General features: G+C 43.8%; 1 protein-coding gene across 2 annotated transcripts in view; it reads left to right on the top strand.

Moving 5' to 3' along the window:
• jag2a (jagged canonical Notch ligand 2a) overlaps positions 1-13,382 on the top strand; it is a 37,808-nt gene that overhangs the window by 17,562 nt on the left and 6,864 nt on the right. Inside the window, exons 7-21 of one of the 2 annotated variants that reach the window (XM_053501693.1) lie at positions 221-340; positions 465-578; positions 851-964; positions 1,540-1,653; positions 5,797-5,843; positions 5,945-6,118; positions 7,244-7,394; positions 7,684-7,848; positions 9,439-9,552; positions 10,719-10,832; positions 10,977-11,090; positions 11,181-11,297; positions 11,431-11,458; positions 11,573-11,658; positions 13,086-13,199. In XM_053501693.1, coding sequence (XP_053357668.1) covers positions 221-340; positions 465-578; positions 851-964; positions 1,540-1,653; positions 5,797-5,843; positions 5,945-6,118; positions 7,244-7,394; positions 7,684-7,848; positions 9,439-9,552; positions 10,719-10,832; positions 10,977-11,090; positions 11,181-11,297; positions 11,431-11,458; positions 11,573-11,658; positions 13,086-13,199 — 1,686 coding nt within the window. The remainder of the gene's footprint in view (positions 1-220; positions 341-464; positions 579-850; positions 965-1,539; positions 1,654-5,796; positions 5,844-5,944; positions 6,119-7,243; positions 7,395-7,683; positions 7,849-9,438; positions 9,553-10,718; positions 10,833-10,976; positions 11,091-11,180; positions 11,298-11,430; positions 11,459-11,572; positions 11,659-13,085; positions 13,200-13,382) is intronic. The other variant, XM_053501695.1, reaches the window with a different exon arrangement.

Raw genomic sequence — 13,382 nt, 5'->3', positions numbered from 1 at the left:
ACAGCCCTAGTCTCTATAGAAACATTAGTGTTTTTTATTCCCACAGGACTTGAGTTCTAAAGTTCCAACAGGGTTTCCAGTCGTTTCCTACAGAAGTTCTAAAGTCTTTGATCTTCGATTAAGAAAATCATGAATTCCGTCTGTCTCTGTATGTAATGTTTTTGTGGCTTTTGATCATTTCGTGTTTCTTGTTGTCTCCGACACACACACTCGGGGACAGACCTAAACTACTGCGGGACGCACCGGCCGTGTGTCAACGGAGGCACGTGTTTGAACAACGAGCCGGATAAGTACCACTGCGCCTGTCACACCGGCTACTCGGGCAAGAACTGTGAGATCGGTGAGGAGCCGCACGCACGCCATCACTACACACACCGCATGACATCACAACTCCGACCTGCTGAGGAGGGCTGACGTGTTAAACGAGTGTGTGTGTGTGTGTGTGTGTGTGTTTTATTGTCCAGTGGAACATGCGTGCATGTCTAACCCGTGCGCCAACGGCGGGACGTGCCACGAGGTTTTATCAGGATTCGAATGCCACTGTCCCCCGGGGTGGTCAGGGTCGACCTGCGCCAAAGGTCAGAGGTCACTGATTACACACACCTGTTAGACTGGGATTGGTAGTCTGTCTGTTAGTGGAGGAAGGCAGCAGGAAAATTGCACACACACACTTACACACACACACACACACACACACGACTGTAGACTGTGTAAAAAGTAACTGGTGAGATCAATTAACTTAAACAGGAAGCATTGACCATATATGGAGAAAACTATGGAACAGAACGTTGCATCAGTGTCTATAATGCTATAAAGTGTGTGTGTGTATGTGTGTGTGTGTGTGTTACAGACAAAGATGAGTGCATGTCCAGTCCCTGTGGACACGGAGGAACCTGCATCGATCAGGACAACGGCTTCAAGTGTCTGTGTCCACCACAGTGGACGGGAAAAACCTGCCTGATAGGTAGGGCAGAGGCAGAGTGTGTGTGTGTGTGTGTGTGTGTGTGTGTGTGTGTTGGATTCTGTGGGTTGTACCATCCTTGCACCATGTATACAGTAAGAAAGCATGTAAAGAAACCGCATGGTTCATTTAAACAAACGAATGCTGTGTTTCATGCCAGACGACAGTGTGTGTGTGTGTGTGTGTGTGTGTGTGTGTGTGGTTTTGGACGTCTGAGGATCGCAGACTGCCTGTCTGTTACAGAAGGCTGTAAGTTATCAGTAACACGAGTGACTCTAAATATAACCCCGGCCTTGATGGGGGCTAAATTTACTCTCACAGGGGTATATTTGGTGCTCGGGGTGTTTATTATACAAGTCAGTCACAATACTGGTTTTATTTGTGCTGCAATCCCGTACGGTATAGTTTGTGTGTGTGTGTGTGTGTGTGTGTGTGAGGATAATTGACAGCATTTACACCATGCAACAGATTCAAAAACGCAGACCCAAACAGGGACAAATCAGGTAGCGGATGTGCGTCACCCCGAGCGCCGGCGCGGCTTCATCGATTGTCTCTGTCTCTGTCTCTGTCTTTCACAGACGTGAATGAGTGTGTGAAGAGGCCTTGTGCCAACTCTTTCTCGTGTAAAAATCTGATTGGCGGATATCACTGTGCCTGCCATCCAGGGTGGGCGGGACCAAACTGTGACATCAGTCAGTATATCAGCCTCAGTTTATCTCCTTTATCATCACTTTCCCTTCTGTCTCCTCTGGATTTCCCTTTTATTTCACATCGCTTTATTTCCTCCTCCTTCATCTGTTTTGATGAAGACAATAACGCCAACGAGAGCAGACAGGAGACCGGGAGAGGGGTGTGAGTTAGGCGCAGGTCTTCAGCCTTTCTCTCTGTAGCCCTGAAACCACATTTAGCGCCTTTGATTTCTGCACGTCTCACCGCTCGCTTGATCACGCATGTTCACGCTTGCTTTGTGTCGTGCGATGAAAGTTGAAGTGTTAAAAAGAACAACCTTAACTTACTGTACATTTCTCTATTTGTAGCCTAGAGCTGTAGAGTGTGTGTGTGTGTGTGTGTCCCAATCGTTAAAGTTGCACTTATTCTAACTGCACGCAAGAGAATGCTCTCACGGTGCAAAGTGGGAACACACACACACACACACACACACACACACACACACACACACACACACAGTATGACCTGAGGTCAGTTTGAAAAACATGCACGAAAGCTCTACAGTTAATTCAATAATTGTGATTTAAACAGATAAATGTAGATGATGTAATATATATAATCTATAGAGATGGGAATCCCCAGGGATCCCCCAATACGATATCACGATACCTACTGTAGGTGCTGGTTTATTTTGTATTGCGATTCTGTAGGTATCACTATATAATAAATATCTTGATTATTTTTTATATATATATATATATATATATATATATATATATATAAACACCAGGGTGAGGCAATAAAATGATCCGCACTTCGGTTATATTAAACCTTCTGTTGTCTTATCGGCGCTTTCCGTTCATGGCTCCAGTCACTGCTGGACGCCTCACTTGTGATTTGCACTAAAAAGTGCAACTGCAGCGATTCAGGATTCATTTTTTGGACATCCACGAACAAAACTTGTCCCCATACTCCAAGGAAGGTGAAAGTTCCTTAAAGAGAATCGTTACTGGGGCCGAGACACGGATTCATCACTACGAGCCCGAAAGTAAACGACAGAGTATGGAACGGAAACATCCTCAATCACCGACCGAGAAAAAGTTTAAAAGTCGACCATCAGCTGGAAAATTCATCAACGCTTACAGTTTCTTTGTGATCCTTAAGGGCCAGAAGTATTGGAACACAACCAGGATTCAGCAATCGACAGGGCTCGTTATAGTGAGACTAAACTTCAGATTAAACACAGAGGACTGATATACTGTACGAGGGCGTCGTGATCTCGAGTAATGATGCACGTCCTCAGTCGTCCACCCGTCCCCCCGTCCCCCCCACACACACACTGTCGACACTCTGGGGTGTTAAAGCGCCCTGATCTCAGTCCATCAGACTTTCACCTGCTCGGTCCCCTGAGAACAGACATATGAGGACTAAGATTCACTCCCGATGATGACGTGAGGACAGCGGTGCATTCGTGTCTCGCAGCTCAGACTAAAACATTTTCTAACGAGGGAACACGAAAGCTTGTTGATGTCTGGACAGAGTGTATTGAAAAGCAAAGAGATTAACATCGAAAAATTGTGACGTGCAGAGTGCGGATCAGTTTTAAATCACCCTGGTGCATATATACAGTGGTGTGAAAAACTATTTGCCCCCTTCCTGATTTCTTATTCTTTTGCATGTTTGTCACACTTAAATGTTTCTGCTCATCAAAAACCGTTAACTATTAGTCAAAGATAACATAATTGAACACAAAATGCAGTTTTTAAATGAAGATTATGTTATTAAGTGAGAAAAAAAACTCCAAATCTACATGGCCCTGTGTGAAAAAGTAATTGCCCCCCCTTGTTAAAAAATAACTTAACTGTGGTTTATCACAGTTAAAAGTTCAATTTCTGTAGTCACTCCCAGGCCTGATTACTGCCACACCTGTTTCAATCAAAAAATTACTTAAATAGGAGCTACCTGACACAGAGAAGTAGACCAAAAGCACCTCAAAAGCTAGACATTATGCCAAGATCCAAAGAAATTCAGAAAAAAATGAGAACAAAAGTAATTGAGATCTATCAGTCTGGTAAAGGTTATAAAGCCATTTCCAAAGCCTTGGGACTCCAGCGAACCACAGTGAGAGCCATCATCCACAAATGGCAAAAACATGAAACAGTGGTGAACCTTCCCAGGAGTGGCCGGCCGACCAAAATTACCCCAAGAGCGCAGAGACAACTCATCCGAGAGGCCACAAAAGACCCCAGGACAACATCTAAAGAACTGCAGGCCTCACTTGCCTCAATTAAGGTCAGTGTTCACGACTCCACCAAAAGAAAGAGACTGGGCAAAAACGGCCTGCATGGCAGATTTCCAAGGCGCAAACCACTTAAGCAAAAAGAACATTAAGGCTCGTCTCAATTTTGCTAAAAAACATCTCAATGATTGCCAAGACTTTTGGGAAAATACCCTGTGGACCGACGAGACAAAAGTTTAACTTTTTGGAAGGTGCGTGTCCCGTTACATCTGGCGTAAAAGTAACACAGCATTTCAGAAAAAGAACATCATACCAACAGTAAAATATGGGGGTGGTAGTGTGATGGTCTGGGGTTGTTTTGCTGCTTCAGGACCTGGATGGCTTGCTGTGATAGATGGAACTATGAATTCTACTGTCTACCAAAAAATCCTGAAGGAGAATGTCCGGCCATCTGTTCGTCAACTCAAGCTGAAGCGATCTTGGGTGCTGCAGCAGGACAATGACCCAAAACACACGCGCAAATCCACCTCTGAATGGCTGAAGAAAAACAAAATGAAGACTTTGGAGTGGCCCAGTCAAAGTCCTGACCTGAATCCTATTGAGATGTTGTGGCATGACCTTAAAAAGGCGGTTCATGCTAGAAAACTCTCAAATAAAGCTGAATTACAACAATTCTGCAAAGATGAGTGGGCCAAAATTCCTCCAGAGCGCTGTAAAAGACTCGTTGCAAGTTATCGCAAACACTTGATTGCAGTTATTGCTGCTAAGGGTGGCCCAATCAGTTATTAGGTTCAGGGGGCAATTACTTTTTCACACAGGGCCATGTAAGTTTGGATTTTTTTTCTCCCTAAATAATAAAAACCATCATTTAAAAACTGCATTTTGTGTTTACTTGTGTTATCTTTGACTAATAGTTAAATGTGTTTGATGATCAGAAACATTTAAGTGTGACAAACATGCAAAAGAATAAGAAATCAGGAAGGGGGCAAATAGTTTTTCACACCACTGTATATATATTGAACAGTTTAAACAGTTTAGAGTGCGCCACCTGTAGGATTGTAATAGAGCAACGGCAATATTTCTACCACCTCAAATGTAAACGTACGTAAAAAAAAAAAAAAAAAAGATTTTGGACACATGAATCACCACACAAAAGAATTGCGATACATAATTGATTTCACCATCTCTAATATTATACAATATATAAATTAAAATTAAAATGTTTCTGCTTGATTTTTTTTCCTTACAAAAATATAAATAAATAAATACATAATGTTTTATTTAAATGTGAGATAATATTTCACATTTCAACGGTGCGATGTATTTATTTGTTTTTAAAAAAATTGGATAAATATATTTAATATAAAAGTTAAATATATTTGATCATAAAACTATGAATTACAGTGTGAACGTGTCTAAAATTAAATACCCAAATAAGTAGCACAAGGAGGAAAACACTTTAAAGATGTAAAATTTAAACACCATACCAGATGCTTTTGATCAGTTTGTAAAAAAAAAAGAAAAAAAAAAAGAAGTGGGCGGAGTTAAGGATTTCCATCGGGGGTGGGGCCGTTTGTGGGCGGGTTTAGGCGTTAAAGCTGTTAAAGGAATAAAAATATTGTAATCGTAAGATCTGAACGGTGCGATGAGGTGTGGTTTATCACGATGATCTCATCCAGGTCACAGCGAGGTCACTCCGCTCAGGGTGACTCCGCCCCCCCACACACCAAGCCCCACCTCCCAAAGTTTAAACACTAACACTAATCGAAGAAGAGATTGTATAAGGATTTGCGGAGACGCCGAACACGCCTTTGCTTCTCGCCCGTTCTGGACTCGTGGAACTGACGTCTCATTACTGCTAATCTAAACTTTAATAAATAATCATTTCAGTCTGTTATAATTTCTGTCTGTTTCCGTCCTGCTACAGACGTTCGCTCGTGTTACGGTCAGTGTCAGAACGGCGGCACGTGCACGGTGAGTCCCGAAACCATCTTCAACAAAGTCAAAACCAGATCTTAGAGCGCTCAGAGCATCAAAGTGTGTGTGTGTGTGCGCGTGTGTGTGTGTGTGTGTAGGATGGGCGTCACGGCTACGTGTGCCAGTGCCAGCCAGGGTATGTGGGTAAACACTGTGAGGTGCAGCAGAGTGTGTGCGCGAGCTCTCCATGTCAGAACGGCGGTCAGTGTCACGTCACACACACCGGCTACGAGTGTGAGTGTGTGAGCGGATACACAGGGACACACTGCCAGGTGAGAAACACACACACACACACTATCCTTCTCTCTCTCGTCTCTTCATCACACTCTCTTCTTCTTCCTTTTTTCTCTCCTCCTGTTTTTTCCTCTTTTGTCTCCTTCACTTCTCTCTTCATCTCTCTTTTTTCCTCTCACTCCCTCGTCCTTTCTTTTATCTGCTCATCAGCTCTTTTCCTCCTCTCTGTCACTTCACAGTTCTTCTCTTTTTCCTTTTCTTCCTCCATCTCATCTCACAACCTCCGTACCACTTTTTCTCCCTCTTTTATTCTCCTTCCTCTTTTCCTCTTTTTTCTTATCTCCTCTCTCTTCCTCTCTTTTTTTCCTTTTCCATTCTCACACTTTCACTTTCTCTCTTTATATTCTTCTTTCCATTTTACTTTTCTTTCCATTTACTTTCTCTCACTTCTTCACTACCCCTCTATCCTCCACTTCTCTTTCTTTCATAACTCTTCAGTTTTTTCTGCTTTCTCTCTCTCTCTCTCTCTCTCTCTCTCTCTTTCACTCTCGCCCTCTCATTCTCTCTATTTATGTCTTTTTCTTTCATTGTCCTATTTGTCTTTTTCATTTATCTTGATCCGTCTCTTTACATCTTTCTCATCTCACCCCCTCTTTCTCCTACTCTCTCATTTTCTCCATCTATCCCTCTTTTACAAATCCTTCACTCTATTTTTCTTTTTTTCTTCCCTTCTTTCTCTCTCTCTCTAACTCTCCTCCTTTGTCACTGTTTCCATTTCGATATTTTACATTTTTCTCTTGCTCCTTTCCTCTTTAACTCGCTCCGTCCATTCACTGCACCTTTCTATTTTTCTTTTTCACTCTCCTCCTCTCTTTCACATTCTCTCACTCTCCATTTTTTTTGTTTTGTCTCTTTTCTCCTTTCTTTCTCCCTGCTCTGCATTTTCTTTTTTCCACTCCCTCCTCCTCTTTCCATCTCTCTTTCACTCCATCCCCATCTCTCCATCCTCATCTCTCACTCCGTCTCCTCCTCACCTCCTCTTTCACTCTCTTTCTTTTATTATTTTAATAAATCTTTTTCTTTTAGTAAATCTCCGTCGGTTCTTCCTTTTCCTCCCGCTGTTCCGCCTGACTCTACCTGTTGGTGTCTCGGCGCGGGTGCAGGTGCAGGAGGACCCGTGTGTTCCCAACCCGTGTGTGAATAAAGCTCAGTGCCGCGCCCTGCGCTCGGGGTTCTACTGCGAGTGCACTGACGGTTATGAGGGCAGAACCTGCGCAGAGCTGACGGACCACTGCAAGACCAGCTCGTGCCAAGGTGAGACCTCATGCCACGCCCACCTGACCTGGACCCGAGTCACACCGCTTACACGCCGGACATCTGCTTATGGAAGGAGTCTCCAGTGTCAGTGCTTTATAACACTCGGACGTCAATCTCTAACTTCTCTTATGAGCTGATTAATTAAGTGTGAATAATCAGGAATTAATTACTACATGGTACTAAACGTCAAGGTCAGACAAACGGATAAAAAAGGACAAAATGGTCTCCGTTTATGCCTCTATCGGAAAATAATTCGCGTTTATCCTCTGACGTGTTTCCATCCTAGTGATTGACAGCTGCACCATCTCCGTGACGAACCGCTCCACCCAGGAAGGGGCGTGGCACATTTCATCCAACGTCTGCGGGCCACACGGCCGCTGCACCAGCCAATCGGGAGGCAACTTCACCTGCGCCTGTGTGCCGGGGTTCACCGGGGCGTACTGCCACGAGAGTGAGTCTTACACACACACACACACACACACACACACGCTGTGTGTCCTAGTGTGTTAGTGTGTGTTACTGTGTGTTACTGTGTGTTACTGTGTGTTAGTATCATGTTGATGCTGTGTAGATGATGTGATAGTGTGTGTGTTGTGTAGATGATGTGATAGTGTGTGTGTTGTATAGATGATGTGATAGTGTGTGTGTTGTGTAGATGATGTGATAGTGTGTGTGTTGTGTAGATGATGTGATAGTGTGTGTGTTGTGTAGATGTTAGTGTTGTGTAGATTTAGTGTTTGTTAGAGTGTGTAGATGTTGTGTTAGTGTGAGTTAGTTAGTGTGTGTTGTGCGGATGTTGTGTTTATTGTGTAGATGTTGTGCTAGTGTGTGTGTGTGGGTGTGTTAGTGTGTAGATGTTGTGTAGATTTTATGTTAGTGTGTGGTTGTGTACAATTGCAAGCAAAAGTATGTGAACCCTTTGGGATTACATGGAGTTTTGCATGAATTGGTCATTAAGTTTGCTGATGTTGACTTGCATGAAGCTGGAAAGGGTTACAAAAGTATCTCCAGAAGCCTTGATGTTCACGTGTCCACGGTAAGACAGACTGTCTACAAATGGAGAAAGTTCAGCACTGTTGCTCCTCTCCCTAGTTGTGGTCGTTTTGTAAAGATGCACAGCGCAGAATGCTTAATGAGGTAAAGAAGAATCCTAAAGTGTCAGCTAAAGACTTACAGAAATCTCTGGCACACGCTAACATTTTTGTTGACACATCTACAATAAGGAAAACATTAAACAAGAATGGAGTCCATGTGAGGACACCTCGGAGGAAGCCATTGCTGTCCAAAAAAAATATTGCAGCACGTTTGAAGTTTGCAAAAGAGCACCTGGATGTTCCACAGCACTACTGGCAAAATATTCTGTGGACAGATGAAACTAAAATTGATTTGTTTGGAAAAAACACACAACCCTATGTGTGGAGAAAAAAAAGGCACAGCACACCAACATCAAAACCAAACCTCGTCCCCCTTGTAAAACATGGTGAAGGGAGCATCATGGTTTAGGGCTTTGCTGCCTCAGGACCTGGACGAATTGTTGTCATTGATGGAAAAATGAATTCCAGAGTTTATCAAGACATTTTGCAGGAAAACGTAAGACCATCTGTCCACCAACTGAAGCTCTGCAGAGGATGGGTGATGCAACAGGACAATGAGGTCTGGAGTGGCCCAGTCAGGGTCCCGACCTCGACCCGATTGAAATGCTGAGGTTATTGCTGCTAAAGGAGGGTCAACTAGTTATTAAGTCCAAAGGTTCACACACTGTTTACACCCTGCACTGTGAATGTTTACATGTTATGTTCAATAAAAACATATAATGTTTGTCTGGTATTATTTTAAGCAGACTGTGTTTTTTTATTGTTGTGACTTAGATGAAGATCAGAGCAACTTCATGCGAAACTCCACGTAATCCCAAAGGGTTCACATACTTTTTCTTGCAACAGTCGATGTTGTGTTAGTGTGTGTGTGGATGTTGTGTACATGTTGTGTTAGTGTGTGGGTGTGTGTTGTGTAGATGTTGTGGTGATGTTGTGTCTCTGTGCAGATGTTAACGACTGCGCTCCGTCTCTGTGTGGGAACGGGGGAACGTGTTTAGACGGAGTTAACACGTTCAGCTGTCTGTGCCGTAACGGCTGGGAGGGTCGACTCTGTGACCGCGGTCAGTCTCACCTCCTCCCCTCATCTCCCCTCCTCTCCCCTTCTCTCCTCTCATCTCCCCTCCTCTCCCCTCCTCTCCTCTCATCTCCCCTCCTCTCCCCTCCTCTCCTCTCATCTCCCCTCCTCTCATCTCATCTCCCCTCCTCTCCCCTCCTCTCATCTCCCCTCCCCTCCTCTCCCCTTCTCTCCTCTCATCTCCCCTCCTCTCCCCTCCTCTCCTCTCATCTCCCCTTCTCTCCTCTCATCTCCCCTCCTCTCCCCTCCTCTCCTCTCATCTCCCCTCCTCTCCCCTCCTCTCCTCTCATCTCCCCTCCTCTCATCTCATCTCCCCTCCTCTCCCCTCCTCTCATCTCCCCTCCCCTCCTCTCCCCTCCTCTCCTCTCCTCTCCCCTCCTCTCCTCTCCCCTCCTCTCTTCCCCTCTCCCCTCCTCTCCTCTCCCCTCCTCTCCTCTCCCCTCCTCTCCCCTCCCCTCCTCTCCTCTCCCCTCCTCTCCTCCCCCCTTCTCTCCTCTCCTCTCCCCTCCTCTCATCTCCCCTCCTCTCCCCTTCTCTCCTCTCATCTCCCCTCCTCTCCCCTCCTCTCATCTCCTCACATCTCCCCTCCTCTCCCCTCCTCTCCTCTCATCTCCCCTTCTCTCCTCTCATCTCCCCTCCTCTCCCCTCCTCTCCTCTCCCCTCCTCTCCTCTCCCCTCCTCTCCCCTCCTCTCCCCTCCCCTCCTCTCCTCTCCCCTCCTCTCCTCTCCCCTCCCCTCCTCTCCTCTCCTCTCCTCTCCCCTCCTCTCCTCTCCTCTCCTCTCCCCTCCTCTCCCCTCCTCTCCTCTCATCTCCCCTCCTCTCCTCTCATCTCCCCTCCTCTCCTCTCTCCTCCCCTCCTCTCCTCTCTCCTCCTCTCATCTCCTCTTCTCTCCTCACATCTACTCTCATCTCCCCTCTGCTCCTCTCCCCTTCCTCCTCTCCTCTCATCTCCTCTCCTCTCCCCTCCTCTCCTCTCATCTCCCCTCCTCTCCTCTCATCTCCCCTTCTCTCCCCTCCTCTCATCTCATCTCCCCTCCCCTCCTCTCATCTCCCCTCCTCTCCTCTAATTTTCTTTTTCTTTTATATCTTCTTGTTGTTTTTTCCTTTAAGTAATCCCTCTCCTCTCTCCGATCCCTCGTTTCTGTGCGCAGAGGTAAACGAGTGTGCGTCTGAGCCGTGTATGAACGGAGGTGTGTGTGTCGATCTGCACAACGACTTTTACTGCCACTGCAGCAACAACTGGAAGGGCAAGACCTGTCAGTCCCGTAAGTGTGTGTGTGTGTGTGTGTGTGTGTGTCTGTGACTTTTGCTCAGATCTGTATACATTGTCATGTATGTGTAGATATGCACATATAATAACCTGAGTCTGTGTGTGTGTGTGTGTGTGTGTGTGTGTGTGTGTGTACCAGGAGAGAGTCAGTGTGACTCCACGACGTGTTTGAACGGTGGAACCTGCTTCGATCACGGAGACTCGTACCGCTGTGCGTGTCCCCCTGGTTTCGGAGGCAGCACCTGTAACTCAGGTGAGCTTCAGGGTCCTAGTGCCAGCCGCACGGTAACACTAGCAGGTCGAACACTAACACCTTTCCGTGTCTTCGTCTTCGTCCCGACAGTGACGAACAGCACGTGCGACTCTCAGCCGTGCGCTAACGGGGGCACCTGCGTTGAAAAGGGCGTGGCCTTCACCTGCATCTGCAAGGATGGGTGGGAGGGGCCGACCTGTACTGCGAGTAAGGCGACGCCCACACATGTTCATGACCTAAATGCAAATGCTGCAATCGCTTGAGGTTGTGTGTCGAGTGTCAGTTAAGCCTTTAATGTGTAAGCATTTAATTAATCCGTGTCTTTTGATCTTTTGTATAGATGTGGATGACTGTAATCCTCACCCATGGTAAGATTTATGAAATAAAATGTTCAGGATCTATTCCAGAGCATATCTCTCTTTATGTGTGTGTGTGTGTGTGTGTGTGTGTGTAATGACTGTGTTTTAACTAACCCTGTGCAGCTATAACGGAGGCGAGTGTGTGGACGGAGTGAACTGGTTCCGGTGTCAGTGCGCCCCCGGGTTCGCCGGCCCCGACTGTCGCATCAGTGAGCGCGTTATAAACGTTATTTTATTCATTTTAGATATTTTATTTATATATATATATATATAGGAGTGGAATGTTTTATCCAATTACATTAAGCAAAATATGTGAATATCATCTAAATATCAAACAAAAACAAACAATGACAACATTGTTAGTGTTTACACTCAGCTGCAGAATTATTGGCACCCTGGGTGTACAGATAGAATTTTTTTTAATGATCAGTAAATAAAATCATATAAAAAAATTTAAATAAAATATAAAATAAAATTATCATAAAATAATGATGCTAAGTTTTTACAATTTGTATTTGGAATAATAATTAAAAGATAAGACAAAAAGGACAGTTTCAAAATTAATGATGCCCCGGTAAATTATCAGTTGTCAGAAATGTCTTTGGATAATCCAAATAAACAAACAAGCAAATGCATGAAAGAAGTATTTATGTGAATACATTCTTAAAAAAATATATTGGAAAATTGTATATCTTTTATTTTCAAAATATGATGTCTATTTTTTGAGATTTGTTAAGTCAGAGTATAAATATGGAGGGAAAAGATAAATAATAAATAAAGCAATTAATAATAAAAATAAATCAAATATTATAATATATTTATATTACATTTGTTTTTCATATTATTAAAATATAAAGAATGTAAAGAATAATTAAAACAAAAGATCAAATATACACGGTCCACTTTGTGAGATTACATCATTTATCGTGTCTGTGTATCGTTTTGATTTAGACACATTCATACTTCAAACAAACTTAAATAATTCTCTTGATTGTGTAAAGCTGCTTTGCGACAATAACAATTGTTAAAAGCGCTATACAAATAAAATTGAATTGAATACTATGTTTAATAAATTATGCATAATAAAGTTATAAAGTCTTAGACGTTCTTCTTAACGATGTCTGTCAGTTTTTCAGCTGAAACAAAACTAAAAGTCAGTGTTTCCTGCAAACAGTTTTAGTGTCTGTAGCTTTAAATGCAAATAAACCACTGTCCAACACACACACACACACACACACACACACACCTTTGTATAAGTGCATATTTATAGCCAATCAGAACAAGTTTCCCTGAAAGTGGGTGTGAGGCAGTGGGAGGGGCTGGGGAAACTCGTCCCCTTTTTTACTTTATTTTTTTTTTGTCACACCAGGCAGAACATTTTAACGGCGTGTTAAAGTACATTAATTAAAGTGTAGAAAGTATTGAGTATTTAGACACACACACACCAGGGATCCATTTAAAAAAAAAAAAAAAAAAAAAAAAATAAATAAATAAATAAAAGTGACTGTAAGTCTAATGAAAATTAACAACAAAAATAATGATTTGGAATTATGTAAATAAATATATTATTTTTAGCATAATGTCTCAGTTCACCCAGCTGCATATGAAGAGTCTGTTTCCTGTCTTTTTTCGCCAGACGTGGACGAGTGTCAGTCGTCTCCCTGCACGTACGGAGCCACGTGTGTGGACGAGATCAACGGTTATCGGTGTGTGTGTCCCGTGGGCCGAACCGGATCCCGCTGTCAGGAGTGTGAGTACCACGAGGAGAGCAAACATTATTATAAAGTATTATTGCTAATAAATCTGCTCACGTGTTCACGTTTTTAAAGACGTTAATTCCTGAATTCATAAAGCGGTGAAGCGGTCCGCCCTCCTGGACGTCCTGGGAAGGTTAAACAAGGTTTACACAACATGCACATCGTATTCGTTGCTT

Source organism: Clarias gariepinus, chromosome 8 (assembly GCF_024256425.1).
Source record: "Clarias gariepinus isolate MV-2021 ecotype Netherlands chromosome 8, CGAR_prim_01v2, whole genome shotgun sequence".
Taxonomy (NCBI): Eukaryota; Metazoa; Chordata; class Actinopteri; order Siluriformes; family Clariidae; genus Clarias; species Clarias gariepinus.
This window is presented reverse-complemented; position numbering and strand designations above follow the sequence as displayed.